Source organism: Parambassis ranga, chromosome 5, assembly GCF_900634625.1.
Source record: "Parambassis ranga chromosome 5, fParRan2.1, whole genome shotgun sequence".
Taxonomy (NCBI): Eukaryota; Metazoa; Chordata; class Actinopteri; family Ambassidae; genus Parambassis; species Parambassis ranga.
In genome coordinates, this window is record NC_041026.1 from 30,390,938 (window position 1) to 30,416,877 (window position 25,940).

At 40.2% G+C, this 25,940-nt stretch overlaps 1 protein-coding gene across 3 annotated transcripts in view; it reads right to left on the bottom strand.

Annotated features, from left to right (window-relative positions):
* The window catches only part of fhit (fragile histidine triad diadenosine triphosphatase), a 375,109-nt gene that overhangs the window by 63,300 nt on the left and 285,869 nt on the right, over positions 1–25,940 (bottom strand). For all 3 annotated transcript variants that reach the window (XM_028406950.1, XM_028406949.1, XM_028406951.1), the window contains 2 exons: positions 4,266–4,411; positions 1,419–1,448 (listed from right to left, as the gene is read on the bottom strand). In XM_028406950.1, the coding sequence (XP_028262751.1) occupies positions 1,419–1,448; positions 4,266–4,411 (176 nt within the window). The remainder of the gene's footprint in view (positions 1–1,418; positions 1,449–4,265; positions 4,412–25,940) is intronic.

The window sequence follows — 25,940 nt, forward strand, 5'->3', positions numbered from 1 at the left end:
AGCCTCCCAACAAAAGGCTCTGCTGATATTCTGATAATGCTAAATATAAACTACATACGGGTCTGAATCTGACTGAACTGAAAGCGAAAATGAATTACTCTTTGACCTTGTTTGTACTGCCAGATGAAACCCATTTCATCTCAAACAATCTATAGATGAAAAAGTGGAGGTATTGTGGAAATGGAAAAATAAAGATCTTTTTAAAAAGACACTGTTCTTTAGGGCACACTGTGAAGATTGCTTTTTCTAAAGTAGAGAGAGGCAGGTGGCTGTGGAAAAATTCTGCTGGACAGCAGGAATTTTGCTTTTTGCCTTTGGTAAAAGCTGAGAGATTACCAAATGTGTTATATGTGCCTCTGTTTGTTTTTTTGCTGAATTATTGTAACTTTCTGGCAGACCAGAGAGGAGAGCATTACAATGGTGTGTCCAGCTAGTTATAAAGGGATGTATCATAGTGTCGAAGAGTTGTGTGTTTAGCGAGAGAAACTGCCCCTTTGGTGATGTTTTAGATGATAAAAGGTAGTTTTAAGATAAAATAATCCCTTATTAGTCCCCCAATAGAGAAATGCACAGTGTAACCTGGCTGCTGTTACACACACTGTAAAAAAAACTAGAGAATTGTAAAAGAATTATAAATAAATACAAAAAATAATAAATGCTTGTGATGATAACAGAATAAAGTGACTTCAGTTATTGCACAATATTTTCAGGCATGGCGACAATTTACATTATATACATAAGAGCAGAAAAAGGTAGAAAAAGGTATTGCACTTTGTAAAACAGCCAAGTTATTGCACAGGAGGTAGTATAGTTGTTAACTATAACATAAGGGCCATGATGGCCGAAGTCACAGACTGGTTGGGAGGCATGGCTTTGGGGTGAACTCCGAGAGAAAGGGGCGTGTGTTTACTTTCAAAATCTGGCTGACTCACTGAGTTTTCAAAATCTCTATACCATACCTTTAACCAGTAGTTTGTAATACTTATATCTAAAGGCAATTGAAAACAAAGCAGCTTGTGCGAACCCTGGAATCCCAGTCTGCCATGCAGGCTTTTTGGATTTATTTTTGTGGGATAGCAAACGTGATGTGATATATTTGACACCAGAAATAGCAGGATGGTACAGTGTATCAGTACATAAAGGCCCGAGTTGGTCTTTTAGTTGCAGTGACTGGTAATAATTTTGTCCCCTCACTTTAACCTATATGGACCCAAGTGGCTCCCCAGTCACTCATGAATCATTCTATACAACCTCTAACCATACCGAAATGATTTAAACCTTTTAGAATAGATCTCTAAATAATTCAGCAGGTCCAAGAGTTTAGCAGCGCAAATGAAATATAATGATTATTTAATAGTGTTTAACTATTGCGGAGGCCTCATGACATATTTAAAGGCAGTAAATTATTAAGCTCTCACCTTCACGGTTTGTCCGGCTTCAGGGCCATCCTGGTGGGAACAGAAGGAGGTAATTAAGAAAGAGCTGGGAATTCAGAAATGTTTACATTAATAATTCAAATAAATTATAATTTCGGATGAGCTATAGCACCTCTGCAACAAAAAATAAATAGATAAGAAAATACCCCCAAAAAAAGAAAGACAGATTTTTTACATCTTTTGTGAAAAAGTGACAGAAGGGAGCTGATCCACATTTATATTTATTAGGTGATGATGGTTTCAGGCAGAGATTGTATGCAGCTATAAGTCGATAAAGAAGAAATTAGTGCAGAAAAAAAACTGAAACACTTGTATAATTGGAGGGCAGAACAGTGTATTTTTTTAAGCCAGGTTTTCTAGTCCTGTTGGAGCAAAGTTCCTTGATTGACATGTAAATTTATGAAAACCACAGTGCTTTTATGCACTGGTTGATGGTGCTCACCCAGTTACTGTTAGTAACACTGTTCCCTGTGCTAAGTATAACCAATTTTTTGAGAATAATTTTTTTATTTCTGATTTGGCGTTGTTGACAGGACGGCTAAGATGCTTAAAGTTGCTTAAAACATAGATAGTGTTTTTGGTCATTTGCTGTATTTGCACTATTTAGAGAAGCTTTAAAGTATATATCAATGTTTATTTTAAGATCAGGTCAGTTTTGAAAAGTGTCAGTTAAGTCTAAAACTTGTTGGAAAGCAGAATTGTTGAACCATCTTCCTTAGGCACATTTGTAGGCCTTAAAACATCTCTTGTATTTGTTCAGATTTTATTTGACTAAACCTAATTCATACCCTTTACTGGGCTTTAATGCTCTACTGGCATATTAAAACCAGGTGAGTTATATATATTTAGTAGTGTACAGTGGATCCTGTCTTTATGAGATAGGTGTGATGGTCTCAGGGCTTTCTGTGCTGTGTTGGCCTTGTCTGGACCCGAAGACACTTAATGGCTAACACCCCTTCGATTATTTTTTATTTATTTATTTTGTTATTACAGTTGTACAGGTTATGTCTGGAGGGTTTTTCCTGCCACATTAATTTGTTACATTTGAATGTTTGCTACATTTGTTATAAAAATGTTTTCTATATATATGGTTTCTATAAATAAAACTTCCCATCTTGTTCCCTGCTTGTCCTCCTTGCATTTGCTATGCTCTTTTTGCCTGATCATAACAGCAGACGCAATTTAAACAAAATTGAATTCTGACAGGACTTACACCCTGACTCTCCTGGTTGAAAGTCTACTTCAAGCATAAGTATAGTTTCAAAAGCCTGCTGACTTTTTATTGACCTCTTGTGAGTGTGACTTTAAACATCATGTACGTGATTACATGGGTGTGACTTCTTTTTACTGACAACTGTTCTTTACTGTGTTTCTTCTTTCTCTGCCCATCTGCTCCTGGTAACTGAAGAGAATGTATCATTGCAGTGTATGGGTGACTCAAATCACTAATCACTATTTCATCATATTAGCTAAAGAGATCTCTGCTCTCTGAAATGAACCCACACAGTACTGTTGTGGGATCTCACATCCCCAAAAAGCTCCCTCTGGATTCTGCTCAGAATAAAAATAAGTCATACTTCCCACATTTGTTTTTACAGACAGGATGTAAGCCAACTTGGACAATATATATGAACACAAAAAATAACAATATATAATTTGCTTTGATATTGTGATGAGGAGGTTTAATTTTCCAGCTTTTGTGCAACTTTATAGATTTTAAGAAAATGGAACTGCTATAAACACTGGCTGCTTTGGAGTAAAATTATCTCTTCATCAAATGACAATGAAAACTTTTAACACTTTTTTTCTTCTCCTCAGACTGTCACGTTAGGTATGATTACATTTATACTTACTACATTAATAGGAAGTGATGACAGGAAAGCATTGGTGAGGTTAGTGAATAAACAAGTAATTGAAGTCTGATTAGATGCATTGGTATTTCTTAGCACCAATAGAGGGAAAACAAAGTATTTCTGTCACAATCTGCAAATCCCACCCCCAGTCCTCCAGCGGGGTTGATTTGTGTGATATTATTATTTGTCAGAGTGGCGTACTGCAGAGAACAGTTGCCCCCTCCTGCAGAGAGTTCTCTTTTAATGTGGTGGCTGTAACCCGGGAGCTGTCACAACTAATCTCCTATCATCACTTCTCATCACCTTCACAGTCAAAGAAAATGATATCCAGGTGAAGATTATGCTTTGCTGCTTTTTTTTTCCATCCTCGCCTAACCAGTGAAACAATTTTCTGTCAGGGAGGCAGAGCGAGCTAGGTGCTATTTTGATATTAGCATATATATCACAAGTTATGCAGAATAGGCCATTCAGTCTGAGATGAGAACTTGTCTGTGTCAGCTCCGTATTTAGCTTCCATCATTGGACAGCATCGCTGATCCTCCATGAAAACACCAACATTCTGCTCTGCTGCCCAGCCAAAAGTCTGTTGTGTGTGTGTGTGTTTAAAGTCTTTTAAGAGAAAAAAAATCACTACAAAGAATTTGGTTGTATAGAAAAGAGCAATCAGGCCCTTGTTAAAAACATCTTAGAATTCTGTCTATTCTATTCTGACTTTAATCTAAGAATTGTGAGATTGAAGCCAGACTTTGGACTTTTCTGAGTAAAAACAAGAATTCTTTGAAGAAAAAATCTGACTTAAAATGTCTGAATTCTATTTTTTAGCTCAGAAATAGCTTTCTGACAAAAAAAGTATATAATTGTAATTGCTATAATTGCTATAATTGTAAGATTTATAGCAGAAAATTCAGCACAAAAAAGTCACCACAGTTAACAACAGACTGATATTGAAGCTTCAGTGTCATTGAGCATATTTTACCTGGATGGCGATGGTGAGTGAGGTGGCGTTAAAGTGTTTCTCCACCAGGTTGGCAACTCGCTGGGTGGTGCTGAATAAATCTGCCAACTCATCTGGGTGCAGATCCCGAAATCGCTCCACTGGTCTCAGAGGACACACCAACACATCTGAGAAGCTCTGTTAAGGTATTCTGTGCTGACGATATTTGAAACAACACTACACCACTGACAGGGTGGGGAACTCAGAAACAGTAAGACAGATAAGAATACAGAAACAAACAGCCAGACTTCATGTAGAAATTCATGTAAATGGTTCTAGATCTGTAGGTTTACATAAAACAAATGCTGTGTTCATTCTCTTGTACTTTTGAAAAATATCTGACATCCTTCCCCAGCGCTGTGGACAGCTTATGGTACAGTGTCCCACAAGTGAACACCTCCTCCTAACACTTAGCATACACAGTGCAACAAGACAGTGTCTGTAATTGTGTATAATTTCATCATATTCATGGTTATTTATCCATCCATCCATGTCAGGACTGCAGGTTGAGCCAGGACCTTTATTTTGTGGTTTGAGTCTTTTGTTGTGTGTTTTACTTTACTTCCTGTTTAGTTTTATAGCCTATTATTTCCTGTTTTATTTTGATCTCACTAACTCTCCTCTCATTTCAGGTGTCTTGACTTCCCCTTCCTCGTGCTCTCCCTCCTCCTCCTGGTGAATACCTGCTCCTTCCTAATGTGCCTCACCTGTGGCTCGTTGCCTTCCCTGCTCCTTCTGTATTTAGACCTTGTTTACACATAGCCAGGTATTTTGAAAAATGAAGACTTTGACCTTTGTTTGTGCCTTTCATTTACACATAAACGGAGTTTTGCCCTCTGAAAACGTATCTTTCTAAAAACTCCGGCAAAAGTGGAGATTTTGGAAAACGCCATATTTGCGTTTGAATGTGAACTGACAAAAACAGAGAAAAATGTTTGCGGCAATCTGTGCGTCAGTTCGTGCAACCTTTTTTGGTGTAGTACGGCTGCCAGAGTAGGCTGTAGTCTAGTAATGGAAGCATTCCGGGTAGAGGAGAAGAGACATTAGGTCTCGAGGTTCAGCAATTTTGGAACAATTTCTGACACAAAGAGCCAGACGTCGATGAGGCTTCTGATTGGCAATTGCACTTACAGTACTTGTGACCCCAGCTATGCACTGAGCAAGGATTTTCCATCTAAATGTATATGTAGATGCATTAACTAGAAGAATCACACTACTGTTCAAAAGTATAGGGTCACTTAGAAATGTCTTTATTTTATTTTATTTTTTTTGTTTTTTTTTTCAAACAAGATAACATTAAAGTAATCAGACATAGTCTAGACCAGGGGTCGGCAACCTTCGGCATTGAAAGAGCCATTTGGGCCGGTTTCCCGCTGAATAAAGCACACTCGGAGCCACAAACCCCTAACTAATAATCTACACCTATCTGACCACTAAATTGAAGGTAATATTAATCTATATATAGGCCTAATATAGATAGATATAATATTTATCTGAACAAAAAATGCCAGTTTATATGTTATTTTGATTTCAGTGTGCCGTCATTAATTTCCTCCATGCCGTAGGCTACAGTAGTCAACCTGAATTATGAAACACGTTAGTTCAGGGTCCGATATAAAAATATGTATTTTCCGAATAACAGCTTATGTAATTATTTCTTTCACCTCGTTAATGTAAGTTCTGCTCTGGAACTTCACTGCACAGCGTATCGTATCCATTTCAGGGCTGTAAGACGTCCCTTTGATTTTCACGAAGGATTGAGCTCTGATCTGTGAGGCTGGAGCGATGTTTACTTTTAATGTAGTTTATGATGGAAAACACCAGCTCGCACAAGTATGAGGATCCAAAGATCGACAGGACTCCAAATGCATACTTACAGGACATACAGGACGCGACCGTGATGCATATTTTGACAAAATATTAAAAGTTTTAATTTAATGTCACAAGAGCATCTCAATCTCCAAAGAAACAACTATTATTATGAAAAAAACTAAATGAATAAAATAAAATACATTTAAATTAAATGGCCATTATTATTCACATTATTATTATTTTTTTCCAAAAATGAGAGCGAGGGAGCCATAACAGAGGGATGAAAGAGCCTCATGCGGCTCCGGAGCCGCAGGTTGCCGACCCCTGGTCTAGACATTATATCTGTGGATGCTCTCATTCATCCAGGTCATAGTCATTTCCAAGAGTTTAAATCGAGGCAACTGGACTCAAGGATTGTTTTTTGAAGACGTTTCACCACTCCCCCAAGTGGCTTTTTCAGTTCTGCTACTATTCTGGTTGGGAATCTGAGTTTTATGTGTTCAGGACCTCTGTGGGTGGATCTTGCAGGAACTCACATGACTAAAGCTGGATCCATACTCCACGAGAACAGAGAACTCGCTCCTCTCTCCCCGGGTGGTAAGAGTAAAAATAAAAGTTAGTTTCGGCATGGAGGTACCATACTCCACGACAAGTGTGTGCATACGGCCCGCCCACTGCAGGGCACGTCACACACAAAAGGTTGTCAATGCAATTGTATTGCAAATTGTGCGCACAGTCATGGTTACATGGCCTAACGAGCTGATAATGCTCAGGGAAGCGGGCGTATAGCATGACAATAGATAGAAGATTAGTGTAGCTGACTGTAGAAGACCTCTGGTCTGTGTGAATTTAATTCTGTGAACGTGTGGATGACTGTCTGCAATAATACATCCCATCTCCCAGTGTTTAATGTGCATGTCCAGCCACTGTAACGCCTTTATCAATACTGGGATTAATTTTTATCACCACCTTTTGGACAGACCCTCTCCTCCTTGCGCCGTGTTTCTCCGTCCAGGAACTGTTTGCCAGCTGCTCACTTTGGGCGGAACACCCTTCGGTTGGTACAGGAATATGAGTGGACTAAAAAGAAACTTGCTGACTATAGAAACCACTTGGTTCAGTCTAAGATGCAGGCAAGACAAAATCATACCATGCAGCCTAAGGCTGACATCCACAATAAATGGTTACAGGGCGGAAACCATTCTGAGAAACAGGCACGTGCAGAGGGGGGAGCGGAGGGTGCTAGAGCACCTGCCCCTTTACCTCTTGATGGCCAAAGTGCCCTTTTATCAAAGTGATTTTGTTTTATTTTATATCGTTATTGCGTGTGCCACTCTGTCTGTGTGGTCCAAAATAATAGTAAATGATATAATAATAACTTAGGTCAGTCACATGATCCACGACGTGCCCTTTCTACCCTGACGTGCCCTGTAGCTGAGCGCTGCTAAGCTGCTAGAGACGGTCGGCCAGTGCTGGTGGCAACACTGAGGGAGTAAACAGCTGGTCCGGTGAGCAGGTTCTGCAGCGCCGGTATGTTTGTGCACAGTGTACTTTTCCAGGATGACTGACGAAGTGAAGTGAGCCATGAGCATCCAGTGTGTCGTCTGACTGCACACACCTCTAACAAGTTATAGCCGCTAGTTAACCAGACAACCCGACAACGTACTGCACACTCACAGCTGTCTGCTATTAGCGACCAATCAGCCAATCAGAAAATAGAATTTCTTGTTGCCAGGTGAGGTCTGAGATTCAGCTGCAAGAACACATTCCGTGAATGGCAGCGGACGTTATGGCATATAGCCAGAAGTGAGAGACAGGGAGCGGGTTTCCTTCTATATTGATCCCTCCATTTGTTTTTCAATCACTTCATTTGAACTGCTTGTGTGTGCTGATCATCACAAGCAGACAAATCAGGACATATTCGTGGTAAACTAAGTTACCTGTTGTGCAGCTTTTTTTGCAGCTTTTTTGGAGGCTCTAAGTAATCGGTTTCTAATCTGTTTAATCTGATCTGTTCTGTGAAGTCTGTCTCTAAAATCTGACAGTCCAGCTGATGGTCTACTTGGGAATACAGTGAATGAGAAATATGGTTTTTGTGGTTAAAATTATGGTGGCACAGAGGTAGAAAGTAACAGATGTAAATCTATTTCGTTCTAATAATCTGTTAGTTTAGTACCACCATGAGGTTTAGTTTTCAGTTTGTTTTGCATTTGTCGTCATTGCTTAAAATAAATAAGGAGTTATTATTGAATATCTCTGATATATTTATTGAGTTTTTAGCCTTTACTTCTGTAGGTAAAATAGGTGTTGAAATCCACCAGAATGCAGGAAATGGCTTCTACTTCATTAAAAATTTTCTGGGGGAGGAGCCCCAGACCCCCCTAATGGTGAGCTGATTTCAATTTAACACACTATCTTCTTATGTTCTAAATGAATGTACAGCTTGAATAGAGGATAAGGCAGATCCATTTCACTATTGACACCCTCAAACTAAAGGCACAAAACTACTGTGAGTCTCTCACAGCCTTTCTACCAAAAGAGATCACGGAGGAGGTCTTGGGACTGGTAGAAAGGATACAGTTGTCACAACACAAAAAGGTTAAGGAAACACAGATGTGCAAATTCCAGAGACTTAGGTCTCAGCAACTTTCACATACAGAGACCACTAACTTGTCATTGAGAAAAGGTGATGACTCCAGCTGCGAAACTGGCTTCCAAGACAAATGGGTGACAAACCTTTCCAACAAAGAACTCACTCAGAAAGAGGTGCTGGCGAAAGGCCTCAATTTTGCAGTAACACCTGAAGAGATTCCAGTGGTTGATCTCATCACTGCCACACTTGATAGTCAGCTATCAAAAACAATAACCTAACTGGCACAGAAGCAGACCAACTAAGACTGAAAGTAACGGCAGCCCTCAAAAATGCAAAACCACCCCCTTCCAATCTCACTTTTGAGCAAAGAAAAGCCTAAAAAGGGACAAAGACATTACTTTCCTACCAGCAGACAAAAGCAGATGCACAGTGGTAATAAACACAGAGGACTACCACTCCAAAATCATGGACCTCCTCAATGACACAAACACCTATGACTCGCACTTAAGAGGGATCCAACTAATCAATATAAGAAAAAACTGGTTAACTGTCTGCAAACATTGGAAAAAGAAAGAGAACAGAACGCTGTACTACCAGCTTTACCCTGGAGAATCCATTCCATGTATCTATGGACTTCCTAGGATACACAAAGATGGGGTTCCTCTTAGACCCATTGTAAGCAGCACTAATTTGGTTACATATAATGTGGCCAAACATCTAGCAGCAATCCTGTCTCCTTTGGTTGGCAACATGCCACACCATGTACACAACTCACAGGACTTTGCAGACAAAATTAAACAGATCAAAATGGACAGAGACGACACCATGGTCTTATGATATAACTTCGCTTTTCACATGCATCCCCACTACAGATGCGAGGGAACTGGTGAGAGAACACCTAGCCCGGGACGACACACTTGCAGACAGAACCCTCTTAACACCAGACATACAGCTACTGGACATCTGCCTAAACACCACATATTTTAAATACAATGGAAAATTCTACAGACAAAAACATGGGGGTCACCTGTATCCCCAATTGTGGCCAACTTTTACATGGCTGTGGTGGAGGCTAGAGCTCTAGCTTCCTTCCTAGGAACAGCTCCATCCCACTGGTTCAGATATGTGGATGATGCTGGCCTGGGAACGCCTCGGGCTTCCCCCAGAGGAGCTGGAGGAAGTGTCTAGTGAGAGGGAAGTCTGGGTGTCCCTGCTGCCCCTGTGACCCGGCCCCGGATAAGCGGTAGAAAATGGATGGATGGAAACAACCACTACACAGAAGGATGGCACAGCACAGGACAGCCACCTCCTCAGGACAAAACTCAGCAGTTCACCTTCACCTCAAAGAGAGTGGTCATTCCTTTGAGGAGAATAATGTCCAAATTCTAGACAGGGAGGACAGATGGTATGAAAGAGGAGTCAAAGAAGCCATCGATGTGAAATTGGAAAAACCCTCTCTAAACAGAGGAGGAGGGCTGAAGCATCAGCTCTCACTTGTTTACAACTCTGTCCTTTCATCCCTTCCTAGCAGACTTCACTCCCATTCAAACTCTAACGATGGGCCATCAACTAGTCAACTAGTGAGGCATCAGCTCTCACCTGTTTACAACTCTGTCCCTTCATCCCTTCCTAGCAGACCTCACTCCCATTCAAACTCTAAGGATGGGCTGTCAACTAGTCCTGCACATGGCCCAGACACAGTTTCTGGTCGTTAACTGACCATTAACCAACTATAGGGATCTTAGTCATGTGTTCCTGCAAGATCCACCCACAGAGGTCCTGAACACATAAAACTCACTCGTTTTGGACAAAGTTAGCTAACAGCTAACTAGTTCACGTATTCAAGTGCTAACAGTGTAACAGTGTACCTGATTGAGGAGCATTAAGCACACAGCGCTTCATCCTCATCCTCAGACCTTGAACCCCATCAGTCCGGCTGTACTGTCCTCTCTGTCCCCCGCAGCGTGCTGCTTTCTGTCCAGTTTGCTGATATGAACCAAAAACTTTGATCAAAGATGTTGTAGTGAGAGCTCTCACTCCAATGACTATTCACCGTCATACGCAAGTATATAACCACACAATGAGAAAATCGGTAAGGAGAGTCAGACATCTGCCATATATAAGATCTTTGTTGTAAGAAGACAAAGATTTTTTTATGTGACTTGTTCCATCCAGCAGAGTGAAAAAACATGTGAAAGTACCGTCGTGTAATCCACTGATTTTAACAATGTAACTGTATTCTGATTGCCATCTCTTTAGAGTGTAACTGTAACGGAATACAGTTACTCATATTTTGTATTCTAAATACGTAACCTCGGTACATGTAAACCGTTACTCCCGAACACTGATTATATGTAATAATAATATAACCATCATTTCTATGTGCTAATGCTACATTGTGTTAGCTAATCATGTTAAAAAGGCTAATTGATTATTAGAAAACTCCTGTGAAATTATGTTAGCAGCAGCAGAACTGTTATGCTGATCAGTGAAGCTATAGAACTGGCCTGGTGACTAACTAACTAAGTACTGGTGGTTGAATAGGCAGTATAGGCAAATGCTAAGGGCGCCGTACATCCTGGGGGTGCCAGAAATGGAGGAAGAAAAAAAGTGCAACTTCCACTATTCTTAAAACTAGTTGGTATGATGTCTTCAGAAAAGAATAACCTAATAATAATACCAAACATGTCTTAACGACAATCACGACAATCACAGTTGTCCACACACGGTTAGTCACAATTTCAAACACGATTCGCCAGTGAGACAATCAGATTGTAGTGCTGGGGAGAGCTGCAGACACACACGCGACCGATCACAAGCAGTCTCTGTGGAGATGAAGTTTTTCAGGGGATTTGTAGAGCGAGCTCCTTGTTGTAGGGTTTTGATTGGTGTGACCACCAAAATGAACTGATAAGCGTCCATCAGTTCTAAAATAATAGAACACACTGTGACAGAGATCAAAATATCCAAATATTTCTATATCATTTTAGAGTGCACCCCTGATCTGAGTCTTAAGGAGCAGCTCTCTGTCAGGATAGTGTCACAGGAAGACATTCCTCAAGTAAAAGAGCATTTCTTGGGCTTTCTTGTGGCAAAGCAGTCAACAGGAGAACATTTGTCATCTCTATATTGTATATCAGAATCAGAAATACTTTATTAATTGTTTAGTTTATTTTTTTGTATTTGTTTTACTAATTCTTCTTATTTTGAATGTGCAATTGCTTTATTTAAATAAAAGAATGTCTAAGACAAAGCTATTAAGTTTCTTATGAGTATGTGTACACTAGAAAAGGAACTTACTGCGATGCAACAGGGCACTACCTGAAATCTTGCCTAGGGCGCCAAATTGGTTAGGGCCGGCCCTGCGGTAGTGTATATATACTACTTAACATGTGAAGTTCCTGGACATACTCTCAAAGTTCATGTATTTTGCTAGTCATGCTAGATGATGTCAAAAGTGGAATGAAGATACCAAGGCAGCTAAAAAAGGAAAAGAGACATTGCAGTTCATTCCCCTCTCATGAACAACATGAGGCAGGAAGATGATTACATCTTAGCATTTCATGCCACAGTGGCCTCATCTGGGAGCCATTCATCTCAAGAGTCACAAACAGAGGCACAAATGATCAGTTTGCTCCTTTTTTTATCTGTGTGTGTGTGCAAGCCACACTGAAATGAAATCAGATATCACATGCGCTGATATATTTCTTTGCTCCCTGCTCCTGTGGTGATGGAGCTTGCCCACATGAAAGATGAGGCAGGCCGTGGCTGAAGAGCGCAGACAGAGTTTGTTTACTTTGTGCTGCTGATGAATAATGTCCCCTCTGCAAATGGATTAACCCCAACAAGTTATCCACTACTGTACGGCCTGTTTGATGTGTGCCTACAGAGTGTCAGCCTTAAGTCCCTTAAAGGGCACTTATCAAAACACAATAGCATGCAGTAGATAGATAAACATTAATGTATCAGCAGTGTCAATGATGTGCTGTAACAGCGATACAAATATTGAACAAAGCAGAACTGCATACAAATGAAGTTAAAGGTATACCACACAATGTAGTGGTATAGTGGTATGCAGAAGCATGTGGACAAGAGAAAAATACAACAAAAATGTTTCAATGCAAAGTCTAGTTTACAGCTACAGTCAATCATAAAGTCTGTACCTTCCCTTTTAATTCTATGTTCTTTTGTGTAAAAAAAACACTGTTGTAACATTACTTAAAAATATTAAGTGGTCTTAACTGGTATATGCTTACTTTGTAGACTCTACTAAGTTACATTTAGTTTATAAAACTTTCTGATGAAGAAAAACTGTGAGTGATGAAGACAGATCCACAAGACATACGTCACCTATGCCTGACACTAGTGAAGCACTTGGCTCGACATGCGCAGTTCCCCTTTGATGACGTAATTGGTAATGGCCGCACAGTAAACTGAAAGCTGGAAGAAAGGTTATTTTCCAGTTGTAGCAAATTGGTACATTTGAAGGGTTTTTATTGGAGATAGGTAGATGAAGCCTTGTGAAGCTTTGAGGCCTTCTCCTGGTTGTCTGAAAAAGTTACAAAAAGTGACATCTTGTGGTTTACCTGCAATATATTGATTTGCACCATCAGTGAGGAGGGTGGTTATGGTGTGTATTTTTTTTTTTTTTTTTATTTTTTTTTATTTTTTTTTATTTTTATTTTAGATACTGTATTAATCCCAGAGGGAAATTCTTTACGGCTGCTGCCAAGCTGTGTCATACAATGACTAGCAAGGCGCGCCACAGGCTAGGGTGAAGTGTCTTGCCCAAGAACACACAACAGTGACTAGGGAGGAGTTGGGATCGAACCACCAACCTTCCGGTTACTAGACAACCCTGTGCCACTGTTGCCCCCGTATATGTATGAAGGCAGGCGAAGGTCTGAGTGGTTAAGATAAGGCCTCCTTCCCACCTATGTGGCTATGCAGACTGAAGTGGATAACTAAGTCTTGCAGTCTTGCATGTTATGCGTTGTTTTGTACTAACACACAGTTGTTGGTAAATTTCATAAAGACATATTAGGCATGTTGAGTGGCAATGTAAAAGTGTAATTCTGTGTAGTGTTATGATCAAGATTCTTCTGTATGAAATTAAGATAATTATAGTTATTGTTTATTTTTTTCTGTAGACATTTCTTTACTCCCCCAACCACTTTTACTCATGGTCCCTCCATTCAGGCATGTAGTGTCAGCCTATTACATTTTACAGTGCAGTGAATAGCTGAAATATTGATTTCCACCGTCAGTGAGGAGGGCTTTTAGGGTATATATGTGTAGGTGTTAACATCAGAATGATACACCATCTGTGTGGTTGTGTTAACCTCCCATCCCCACGTGTTGTACCTATGCTTATAGACGCAGCCCTTGCATTACATACACACAGTATTAGATGTCATGAAGATATATTAAGAATGATGACGCTTCAAAAACAAGGTCTAATTTCTCTGACAAATGTTATGGGCATGAAAATAAATCAAGAAACAACATAGTTTTTATTTTTTGGTCTGTAGACATTTCACTACTTCGCCAACCACCTATACTCATGGTGCAAATCCTCCAACCAGGGACTGAAGCAGTTTCCTCATACTTTTTATGTAATCTGAACTGATATTTTATATTACACCTAACTATTTATTTTGACTTAACAATACTGAAGTTTACTGTCATGTCATGAGTAGTCTAAACACAGCTTTTTTCAGCTTTACTGACTAAATGACATACTTAGAAATTTTGAGGCAATCGGTTTCCAAAATTTTTTAAAGTAATGTCAACTTATTACACTTTACAGTGCATGATTAAAAATAATCTGACCATTGTGTGTCTTGGACAAATACAACCTCAGACAAACAACATAACTTTTTCACTGTACCATTATTTAAAATGAGCAGTTTGCTGCTCTGGAACATTCAGGTGTGTGTTAACACAATGACAAGAGAGAAGGATATAAACAATGGTGTTATAAGACTGAACAAGTACAGTTTGTTTGAAGGGTCTAAACTCTTCTGTCTAAAAAGCACATGGAAGCACGACTGAGGTTTACTAAACTGCATCTGAACAAAAAACAACACTTATGGAACAATGTCCTATGGACAGATGGGACCAAAGTTGAGTTGTTTGGTCATAATGTTCACCACCATGTCTGCTGAAAACCAAACAAAGCATTTTAGCAGAAACACCTCGTACACACTGTCAAGCACGGTGGTGGAGGTCTGATGATTTGGGCTTGTTTTACAGACACAGGACCTGGACACCTTGCAGTCATTGAGTGGACCATGAATTCCTCTGTATACCAGAGTGTTCTAGAGACAAATTTGAGGAAATCTGTCACAGTTAAAGCTTGGTGTAAACTGGGTCATACAACAGGACAATGATCCAAAGCTCAGCAGCAAGTTTACTGAATGAAAAAAAAAATCAAATCCAATTCATTGAAACTGAAATGCTGATGTGGTAACTACAAGCTATTGAAATTCTTTTTAGCTTAATTTTTGATAAACACCTTTTTGTGTTGTTATTGTTCACTTGACTAAATACAATCAGATTTTTTTAGAAAATATTATGTTATAAAAAAACATTCATTAAAAGTACTAACTTTTGAACATGATTCTAGCTGGCTACATGCTTGGCTGTCTGGTCTACTACTACAAAATACTGACTAGATGATGGCACTTTATCTAAACTCCCAGGGTCACAGTCTGGTTGCTAAATTTTTTTAGCTAAAATTATGGACTGACGACAGCAGTAGAAAACTTTTGATCATGTGCATCTCAAACCTTCAGGATCTATTATTAACTTTATAAACATCACACAGCTCCCTGCACTGTAAGACAACACACTGAACATAAATCATATCCAATAAGAAGTTCATACTTCAGAGGACACTGACCTGCATGTGTAAAGATTTGGTTATCCCTGGCTGCTGTCCCAAACCCAATCAGGAAGCAGACTATACACAAGGCTGGCATCCTATTCATCATCTTGGCCAAAATAAGCACCGCAACTTTTCACAAGGTGCCAATCTCTCACACCTTTCACTGTATGCCAATACACACAGCCCCTTTTAATGTGTATCCAGACACAAATACACACAATGCCAGCTTTTTTGTAAGGTATCCCAAATGGTCTGGGTCTTTAACATGCCAGGGGTGGTTGATTTCACCCCCACAACTATTGTGTGGGTAAGAGAGAGGAGAGCTTTCCATATGTCTCTGCCTGGGGCAATCTCATCTTCAGCTCTGAGCAGCCTCTCCCCTCTGTCTCTGGCCGGCTGCTCCAGTCGGGGGGTTTGAGCGATGAGATTGAAGAGCCTGAACATTTCCATATAGTGAGAAAACCATCTGCTCATATCCCATTATTATCTGTCACAACAGTTATTTGACTGCTTTCGTCTGATTCACTCTCGGGGTCGTGGTGCATGTAATAAGAACAAGGCATTGCAGATTGGTTTTACATTGCAAATGCAATCATTTCTTTGAGGGGAAAACATCTGTCCCTGTACACCCTGACAACCCACCACCACCAGCACCACTACACACCACCAACTGTCTCACTTACTACATTGACTTCACCTGACCTTCCTCCTTCTCTCTACCTCATCTGCATCACACCAATTTCACACTACATATTAATTCCAATGTAGTGTGACTCTGTGGGCTGTTCATGCCAGAAAATGACCAGATGAAAGGGTCTACATATCAATTTGCTCCACATGCATTAGTGTGTATAGTGCTCTGATATTACTGTGAATTATATAGGACTAGAGAAATGCAGTATAATCATAAAAATAACTTGAATATATTGTTGTTGTTTTGCCTGATGAGTCAGACAGAAACCACCTTTTTCTGGGTGTCTCAGTCCACACCATGGCAATTGGTTTGGTTTAGTTTGGTTTAAACGAACTACAGAATATGTGAAACACCCTTAAAGACCATATTCTATTCACTAGGTATTCATGTTACTGTTATCAGCAGGGCACTGAGGCCGAACAGGGGAATTGTATGATTAATAAGATATTATATGCAGCATCACTTCATATTAAACATCATGTTTTATAATATTCAGAAAAATATGAGTTGTTTGAACTTTGTCCAACAAAGTGTAAGCTAAGACGTATTAAAGTGCTGAATAATGATGTCTAAATAATGAGCACATCCTCAACAGGTCACTGAAGCAAACTGTGTGTACAATATAGGGACACAAGAATGTGGACACTGAGACTTTCTTTCCATGGTTAGCAAACTGGGAAAGAAAGTCTCAGTGTCCACACTGAAAGCCAACAAATACACAAAGGCATCATCTAAATATGTTATTATTATATGCTCTAAAGACGCACACATTAATTAGTCACATCAACAATGCAAACAATTGTCAGCTGCATATCTAGTAGACTGCAGCATTAAGATGTGAAGTAAATTGGTTTGAGTACATTTAAGTATGTCAAAAACTGCTACATACATAAAGACAGACCATCTACCTAAACACACATAACCACATTCGCCATAGGTCCTGAAGTAACAGTCCTAGGAACCCCTGGTTTAAAGTCTGGAGCAAGGTCACATAGCTACCACCCAACAATGCACATCCTTCTGTGGACGTTTTGCGCAAATTTGGCATTTTTTTTAAATTTTTTTTGAGGATGTGTTGTGTTGTGCATGTTTACTACAACAGTGGTCAACAGTGGTTGAAAAGTACTGTAATGACTGTTTAAAATACTGGGTTAGGGTTAGGTGCCATATTTAAGGTTTTAATCCTGATTGACTTTCAGAGACTTTGTTTTGCGAACAGATTGCTTGTTACAATAGAGAATGACAAAGCTCTTACTGACTCTCACACACAGGCCGTGATAAAGGCAGCAGCCTTATAAATGAATCAAAATGCCCTTTCCCTTGGCAGCTCCAAATCCTTGATGGCCAAAACAAAGAGATCCATCACTGCTACTACAACAATTGGCTCTTTCAGCCTGATTACAGCTGGCCTAAAATGGCCCCCCATCACCCCATCATGCCCTGGAAAATGACACGCAGCTACTGACACAGGCATTCATCTACACACCCTGTCCAGCCAAATGAATAGAGGACTTAAGTAGAGTCAGGACTGTGTTCTATGTTAGAATACAGCAACTATGATACACCCTCTGCCCTAATAGTATCCAATTACAACTTCAATCTACCCTTTAAAAATATATATTGTATTTCTTTCTTTCACTAATAAACAAAACCAACCATTTGGGTGGGTTCATGTATTTTTAACCTAGGCTTATGAGTTACATTTCATAAAATATTCAAGCCTTTAATATGAGGCTTTCAGTCACACTGAGACACTGTGCAGGAAATTGGTTTTATTTGGTGCTTAATGAAATCAACTGGGTAGTCAGCAAAGCCGCTGCAATATTGCCGTCAGTGTTAGAGGAGTTTTGAGGCTTTGTCTTCATGCACACAATAGCAACCTCCCGCCCATCGGAGAACCCTGTCAGCCCTGTGCGCATGAAATAATTAAGAGATGTGGTGTGTACTGTGTGCATTTGCGATGAGATGCGGCTTGTCATACTTTCTTAGAGGGGGCACAGTGTTTAAAAGCTAAAACTGTCTCTTGTAGGGCATGTAAGAATATCAAGGACCACTGTGTCAAGGCAGGGGAAATGGGTGCCCTAAGGGCTGCCTGAGGTTAGCAGTGGAACAGGGCAAATATTGTGGATGGTCCATGATCATGGATTACAATATACAAAACATTTTTTCATTAAAAACAATGTTTTCAATGCTAATATTAAGTTTCACTATTAAATTTAATCACTGCTTTATCCCCATAGAAAATGAACTGTTTAGCTGGCCTGTGTTTACTGCTTGCAGATGACACTGACCTCCAATGGCAGCTTCCTAGTTCTCTCAACCTCTTTCACACACACACACACCTGAAAGAGAAAATGAGCTATCATATTAACTTGCAGTAGTGTGGTGTTTCTCTATGTGCTGCACTAAACAAATGGGATGGCTTTAGTGTCACCCTGAGGGTTTTCTTTTTCTGTTTGCTTATTGTTGGCAAGTAGAAACTCAGAGCCCAGATGGGTTGAGCCGTGCATAGGCAGATAATCCACTTCTTTAAATTTAAATACAAAATTAGATTAGATTTAGCTTCAGAGAAAATGTAAACTTTTGTTAAATTTTCTTTGTCTTGAAGTAACATGTTCCCTTAAAGGGCTCCTTGGAGTCTTTTTTTTTTACTGTTGCCACAGACAGATATTTTTATATTTGTGGATTTAAAGAATGAAGAAACATGTATTTTTTTGTTTTGTTTTTTTTTGTAATGAAGGTGATTTAGATGGACAAGCATGAAAAGACTGACCTTTTCTCATATGGTGGAAAAAGTAAGGTCAACAATCATCAGTCACAATCATTTAAGGTCAACAGTTACAGGAATGTCAGACCAGCTACCTCAAAACTAAAATATTGGTGAAACATCACAATACTGCCATTTCTGTAGTGTTTTATGGGGTTGGCTACATGCTAGTGGATTTCATGCATGGTTTTGGGCCCTATTTGCCCCCAACCAACAAATATCAAACATGTTTCACATTTACAACTCCTAAACTGCATCTTCTAAGTCTCACCCACTAGCAAAAACACAAAACACGTACAACGCATACGTTTTCTGAACCAAGATGTCACCAATATTTTTTTTTCTCCGGTGTACTTTTAACTTTTATTTTTTAGCTGCAAACATGACATGACATGTTTGCAGCTGGTGTTTATCCTCCAGACCATCTATAGACCTGCTGATCCTAGTATCCCTAAAGATTGCACACTGTTTGACTTGCTTCGGATAAAACAGCAACCATTCATTATAACAGCAATGTTAGCTGAGGTCCATTGGGTGTCTATCTCTCACCCAATAGTTCTGTCATCTCTCCAGTCTATGCAGTCAATTATAGACACACTATATTAAGAAATGCTCTAGGTAACCAGAAAAAAAAAATTAAATAAAAACGGGCCTGGCCGAGGAGGAAGTGTGCTGTCTGCTGATGAGAAGAAGATCAGGGTTCAGGCCAACTCAGCCATCAGCCACCAGTCTGCACTGACAGGCAGTACAGATAGAATGGGAGAAGAATAAGTGCTCCCCATCATGTTCCCTTCAGGAGAACAAAGCCCCGTGCTCACCGTGAGTCTGCCTCAAACCCAAAAATGTCTACTCACTCAAGCTCGCACAGCCTAAAACATACATCATTCCTGGCATCATAAAAACAACACGGGTGGGAAAGGAAGAAAATAGAATCTGAATTTCATTTCAGTACACTCCATTGAGATTTGACAGGCATTGTGATGTGGAGGACTTTGTTTTTGAAATCAGGGTGCTATTATCTGAGAAGATAAGATTCTTTTGCTTGTAGTTGAATAGTCTTTAGAATTGAATGGCAGTGATTAGCCAGAAAGAGATTATGAGAATATGAAGGGCATGACAGCAGTGAGAGTTCCTATTGACAAGACACGACATTTTCCTTTAAGGGCAATCAATCCTGATCAATTCAGGAAGCCACATTGAGAGCAGATAACAAACAGGAGAAAAATCAAAGCTATTTCTTCAAGACAACCGTTAAAAAGCAGGCAGCACTGCCAGCAACTGGCAGCACGTCCAACTTCAGGACACAGAATGAATCCAAAATCAAATTGCATCTATACAATCAATCAGGCTTAAGTGACACTTCTGCTCTCACAATATGGCCAGTGGGAGGAGGCAAAGCTGTTTAGCTCCCAAGTGCCTGTAGCCATATATGTGATCTATGATATGAGGAGACCTTTACCTGCACACAAGGGCGAGCAAGCGTGGTGTTATGCATCCCCTCAGTAAATACACAGCCCCTCTGTTGGAGGGTAAATTATTCAGAAGCTTGGCTGCATTCACGATTTATGATTGAAAAATCACCCTACCTGAAAAGCAGACAAAAGTGGAGGATAAATAATAATATTAGGATGATATACAGTGCTTGAAATTATGCACAAGCCACTCCATATCTGGCACATAAAACTGACATGAAGACCTCTAATTTTTGATGAATATACAGCGTGTGCAAAAGTAAAGTCGGCACAGAGCAGAGGTCTGTGAGCTGCGATACCAGCTGAATAAAGATGCAAGGCTTCTATCTGAATGGAAATGGAATAGATGATAGTTTAACGTTTTATAGGATACATCATATCAATTTTCAATTGACAAGATGCATTTGAAACATTTATTCAAAGGTGTTCTCTTTCAATTTGAAATACAACAGAAGTAACAGAAGTCGACATAGTTATTGGGTTAGTATAATAATTATAATATCTAGTGTTAGCTTTGTGAATTAGGCAATTGCTATCATCACTTCCTGTGCATGCACCACAGCCCAGCTAAATTATACTGTACACAGTTTATGTGCAAAATGTGGGGGATTTGGTCTGCAGACCTACCTGCAGACATAGGCACCTGAACAATAGAGCAATTGGACCATCTCCATTATTAATTTCACTATTATCTGTGACAATATGAAAACATAAACATTTAAAGTATGTATTAGTCCAAATTTGTCTCAGCTGTAATGTAAGTGAATGCAATGTGAATCAGAATCAGAAATATTTTATTCACTAACTTAACCACCCCTCTAAATTGATGGTTTATTTGTGCAAGGAATAGGGAGAGGGGGATGGATGAGGGCTGAAGGCAGGAATGAGAGTAGGGAGTGTGGAGAACAGGTGGTGTGCTGTAGAACTGTGGAACCCAGAAGGAGAGACTGGGTCGGGGTATGTCTCTGTAGCTTGAGATCTTGGCAAAAAGAAAGAGTACTAGGCTACAAGATTCAAAGCCTGGCGAATGTTGTACGGATGCATGCAAATGTATCTAATTGTTTTTTGTTTTTTTTTTAAATACTTTAGTAATCCCAGAAGGGAAACTGCTTAAGGCTGCTGCCAAGCAGTGTCATACAATGACCAGCAAGGAGCGCCCCACACCAGTGAGTGTACTGGAGGCAATGAGGGTAAAGTGCCTTGCCCAAGGACACACAGCAATGACTAGGGACAATAACCTTCTGGTTATTGGACAACCCTGCTCTACCACTGAGCCACTGTTGTCCTAATGTAAGCTTGGAGTAACCAGCGTCCAAGGATTTTTATGATGTGGTCTGACTTTGGCTGTCAGATGAAGTGGCGGCACCTATCCAGATAAAGTGACCAGAGAAGAAACCAGGAGGTAAACCAGACTTGGTGAAGATCTGTCGGGGGTGACGGAGAAACCAGGTTGCTACCAGTCCTGATTTAGTGAAAAAGAGGGGATTCTGAGAGGTAGCGTGGAAAGCTTGGAGAAAGTTAATGTACCGGAGTATGGGTTTGTAGGGACTGAGGTGTGAATTGAGGTGGAACAAGTAGATAGGATGAGAAGAGCCTAGTTGGTTGGTCTTACTTCTAAAAAATTTAAATTTGACTGTTGTGTGAGGGTTGTAGGAGTTTTTTAAAACCTGCTGGGCTGAAATAATGGTGAGTAATGGAGAGAAAAGGCAGGATATCGACAGAATAAGAACGGCCTGCACTGATGATGTTGACGGCTGCTGAGGTATCGGAGTGGATCAGGATAACCTCCCCAGCCCACTCATGCCCCCAAAAGGACTGCAGCCATGATGACTGGGTAAAGTCAGTAAGAAGCACAGTTGGGTGCTGAGAAAAACGTATAGGGAGAGCTTCCAAACCTGGGTGGAAACCGTATCTGAAATCTTGTAGTAAGAAGTGTCATGATCCTGAGTTTTCCTTGTTTCTACTTCCCTTGTTCCCTTGGTTATTATGTCTTTTTGGGTTGTTTTTGTTTTTGCTTTCTATGTAATTTCTTTGTTCCTGGTAGTTCTGTATTAGTTGTATTTTCTAGCATTGTTTTTCCTATTTTGGTTGTGATCCTTTTCGTTCTTGGTTGTTCATTGTCTAGTATTTTCCTGTTTCCTTTTTTATTTTGATAAGTTCTGTTTCCTTGTGTGTCTGTGTGTGACTTCCTCCTACCTTGTTAATTGCCTGCCCCGCCCAAATGTGTCTCACCTGTGTCCCATTGTCTCCCCTGTTCTTGTGTATTTAGTCTTTGTGTTTCTCTGCACTCCCTTTCAGAGCACCCTGTGTGTTCAGGGTGTTCACTATGTGGTCACTATGAGCTCCGGCTGTTTTGAGTTTTTCCATGCCTGCCGTTTTTCTTTTCTTGTCATTGAACCTTGCCGTTTATGGATCTGTGTTTCTCTGTGTTATGACTGAGTCATACATGTATTATGTATGTGTTCTCCCTCCCTGACAACAGAGGGAGAGCCTGTTCTTTGTATTTTCATTTGCAGCTGGGTGAGGTGGGACTCGAGGATTGGAAGAGACAGATGGGCACATAATTTAAAAACCCTCCCAAACAGCTTCTTTCCCTGCACCTCCTAAGATGACTGCTCTAGATTTCGATAAATCATTTAGATTCTGACATCAAATGATATACAATGGGTGCGGAAAGTATTCAAACCCCCCTGAAATTCATTTTTCCTCATTAATGTACACACAGCACCCTATATTGACAGAAAAACACATAATTTTGCACACATTTTGCAGATTTATTAAAAAAGAAAAAGTGAAATATCACATGGTCCTAAGTATTCAGAGCCTTTGCTGTGACACTCATATATTGAACTCAGGTGCTGTCCATTTCTTCTGATCATCCTTGAGATGGTTCTACACCTTCATTTAAATCCAGCTGTGTTTGATGATACTGATTGGTTTAATTAGGAAAGCCACACACCTGTCTAACACTAGACACACACCTGTCGCACTTTTGATAACTTTTGGTCCTTATGGGCTTAAGCGCAAGCTCACACATTTTCAGCCTGATCAGACAATTCCTGTAGGAGGAGTTCGTAAAAGTATCAGAGGTGTGAAACACAAAATGGTGCAGTTTTTACAAAATGGTGGACTTCCTGTACATTTTAGAGAGTACCTCCAAGAGACTTTTTTTCACGTCTAGAGGTGATACATGTGTGTACCAATTTACATGTTTGTAGGCCAAACTGGGACCCAGACCTCAGTGTATGGGGCGCTGCTGAGCCATGAGGCCATGCTCGCATGAGCATATGGTTTTATCAATCCGTTCAGAATGACAGGCTCATCTCGCCTGTTTTTTTCATCCACATTGGATGACGTATGTGGGAGATACAGGCACAAATACATCAATTTTTGGTGTGTTGGCGAAGGGTCATTTGTGGCGGTGCCACAGCCAAGACCGTATGACGAAGTTCTGCATTTTTGATAACTTTCATTTCCTATAGCCTTAAGGGCAAGCACACCTAATTTCATTCTGATCAGGCATCCTTCCCCTAGGAGGAGTTCAAAAAAGTGCATGGTGTGTGAATTGGAACATGGCAAAGATTTTCCAAGATGGCGGACATGCAGTAGGAGGTGAAAGTTTTTTTTTTTTTCCTGATGGTATGTTTCCTGGTGTGAGGTGATACATCTGTGTACCAATTTTCATGGCCATAGCTGTTACACTGAATATTTTCACATTCTAGGGGGCGCTGCAGAGCCATTTTGCTTTGTCAAAATCGTGGTGCCAGTTTTAGCATTTTTCACGAACGTGACCTGTGTGCCAAATTTGGGGAGTTTCAGGGGGTGTCAAATGCGCGCAACCGTCAATAGGGTTCTTGCACTTTTCATGCTGCATCATCTGAACCCACACAGATCCATTTTAGAAACTGGGTCCCAGTGTGGATACATTTCCATGATTCTGTGTGCCATTTCTGTTTTTTGGTGTGTGTGTGTGTGTGTGTGATAGCATTACAGCACCACTCACAGACCTAGCATATGCGTTTTCAGTGGTTTTGTGTGGATATGTGTAGATGCACACATTTATTGAAACAATGCTGTCTTTAGGAAAACCTATTGGAAACAAAAAGGACTTTGTCTCTGTGGATGTGGTCTGCTGAATCACCGCAGTAAGATTGTTACTGCAGACAGCAGGTGTGTGGTCTTACAGTCTGTTTTCAAAATCAGTTAAGATCTGGTGTGTAACCTGCTTAAGCTAGCAGTGTCACCCCACATGAACATAACATGTGTTAAGCTCCATTGTGGCTTTGATGTGTTCATGTCTGTATGTGTGGAGATACAAAGGTAGAACAAAGGAAGACACGCATACTGGCTACTCTGCCCCTCTGCTCTCACTCTCTCTAAATATATAAAATACTTATGACCAAGAGCCAAAAAATATGTCTCAGGTTGCAATGTAAAGACTTAACAAAGGTTACTAGAAGATTTAAATAGGTTACCACTCTATGCTGTGGCACACACTTTAAAAGCATCCGCCGGTCCTGTCCCATAAAAATATATTTATTAGGAGACATTAACGGCTGCTTGGATTACATAGCAGGGTTAGGGTTTTTCAATTCAGGAACAACAATAACATTGTGTTACTGTGGGTGATCTGCTACAGTTGTCATCGGGATAACTTGTCTAAAAAAATGCTGTAGGTTTAAAGTAAACATATGTTTTTCCTTTTTTTGGAGTTGCAGCAGGTACAGGTTTCTAAATGACAAACCTTACTCAAAAATAAATGGTCAAACTTTAAACTGGCAGAGGTGGGCTAAGACTGAAGTGTCCAATTTCTCACGCTACCAAGGCTGACTCGCCCTGTTAAAAATAGAATTCCCTCATCTCACCACACAGCTCTCATTCAATACTGGGTGTCTTGGGCGAAGCCTGTCTCCACAATAATTACTTAACTGTCAGCTAGGATTAGACGGTTTAAGCCACCCTGAGCCCAATCTACAACCTAAAGAAAAAGCCAGGGAGATATGCTGTGACATTTTAGCGCTGGGCCTATATAGTCTGGAAGGAGAGTGCAGAGTAGGGAGACAAAACCCGTGAGGAATCATCTAGGATAACAAATACAACTCTCTTCTTCAAACCCCATCTCAACAGGATCACACAAGGGCTTTGTGCAAACCAAAGATGGGTGGAACTGCTTTACTAATGCACCTCTCTATAGGTTGAAGATTAACATAAAATCAACCAGAACTGACCTTTTTTACGTCAAAACCATTCATCCATCTTCTGAACCCGCTTTGTCTGTTTGTCTGTCCACTTTGCCACGTGAGGGTGTGTCAAAACCATTTCCAAGACAAAAAAAAAAAATCAGCCTGGCATGACTTTATCCCTGTTCAAAAACTGTTCATGACGGTTCATGCAGGGCATTCATTTCATATTTATAGGTAGTCACGTTTC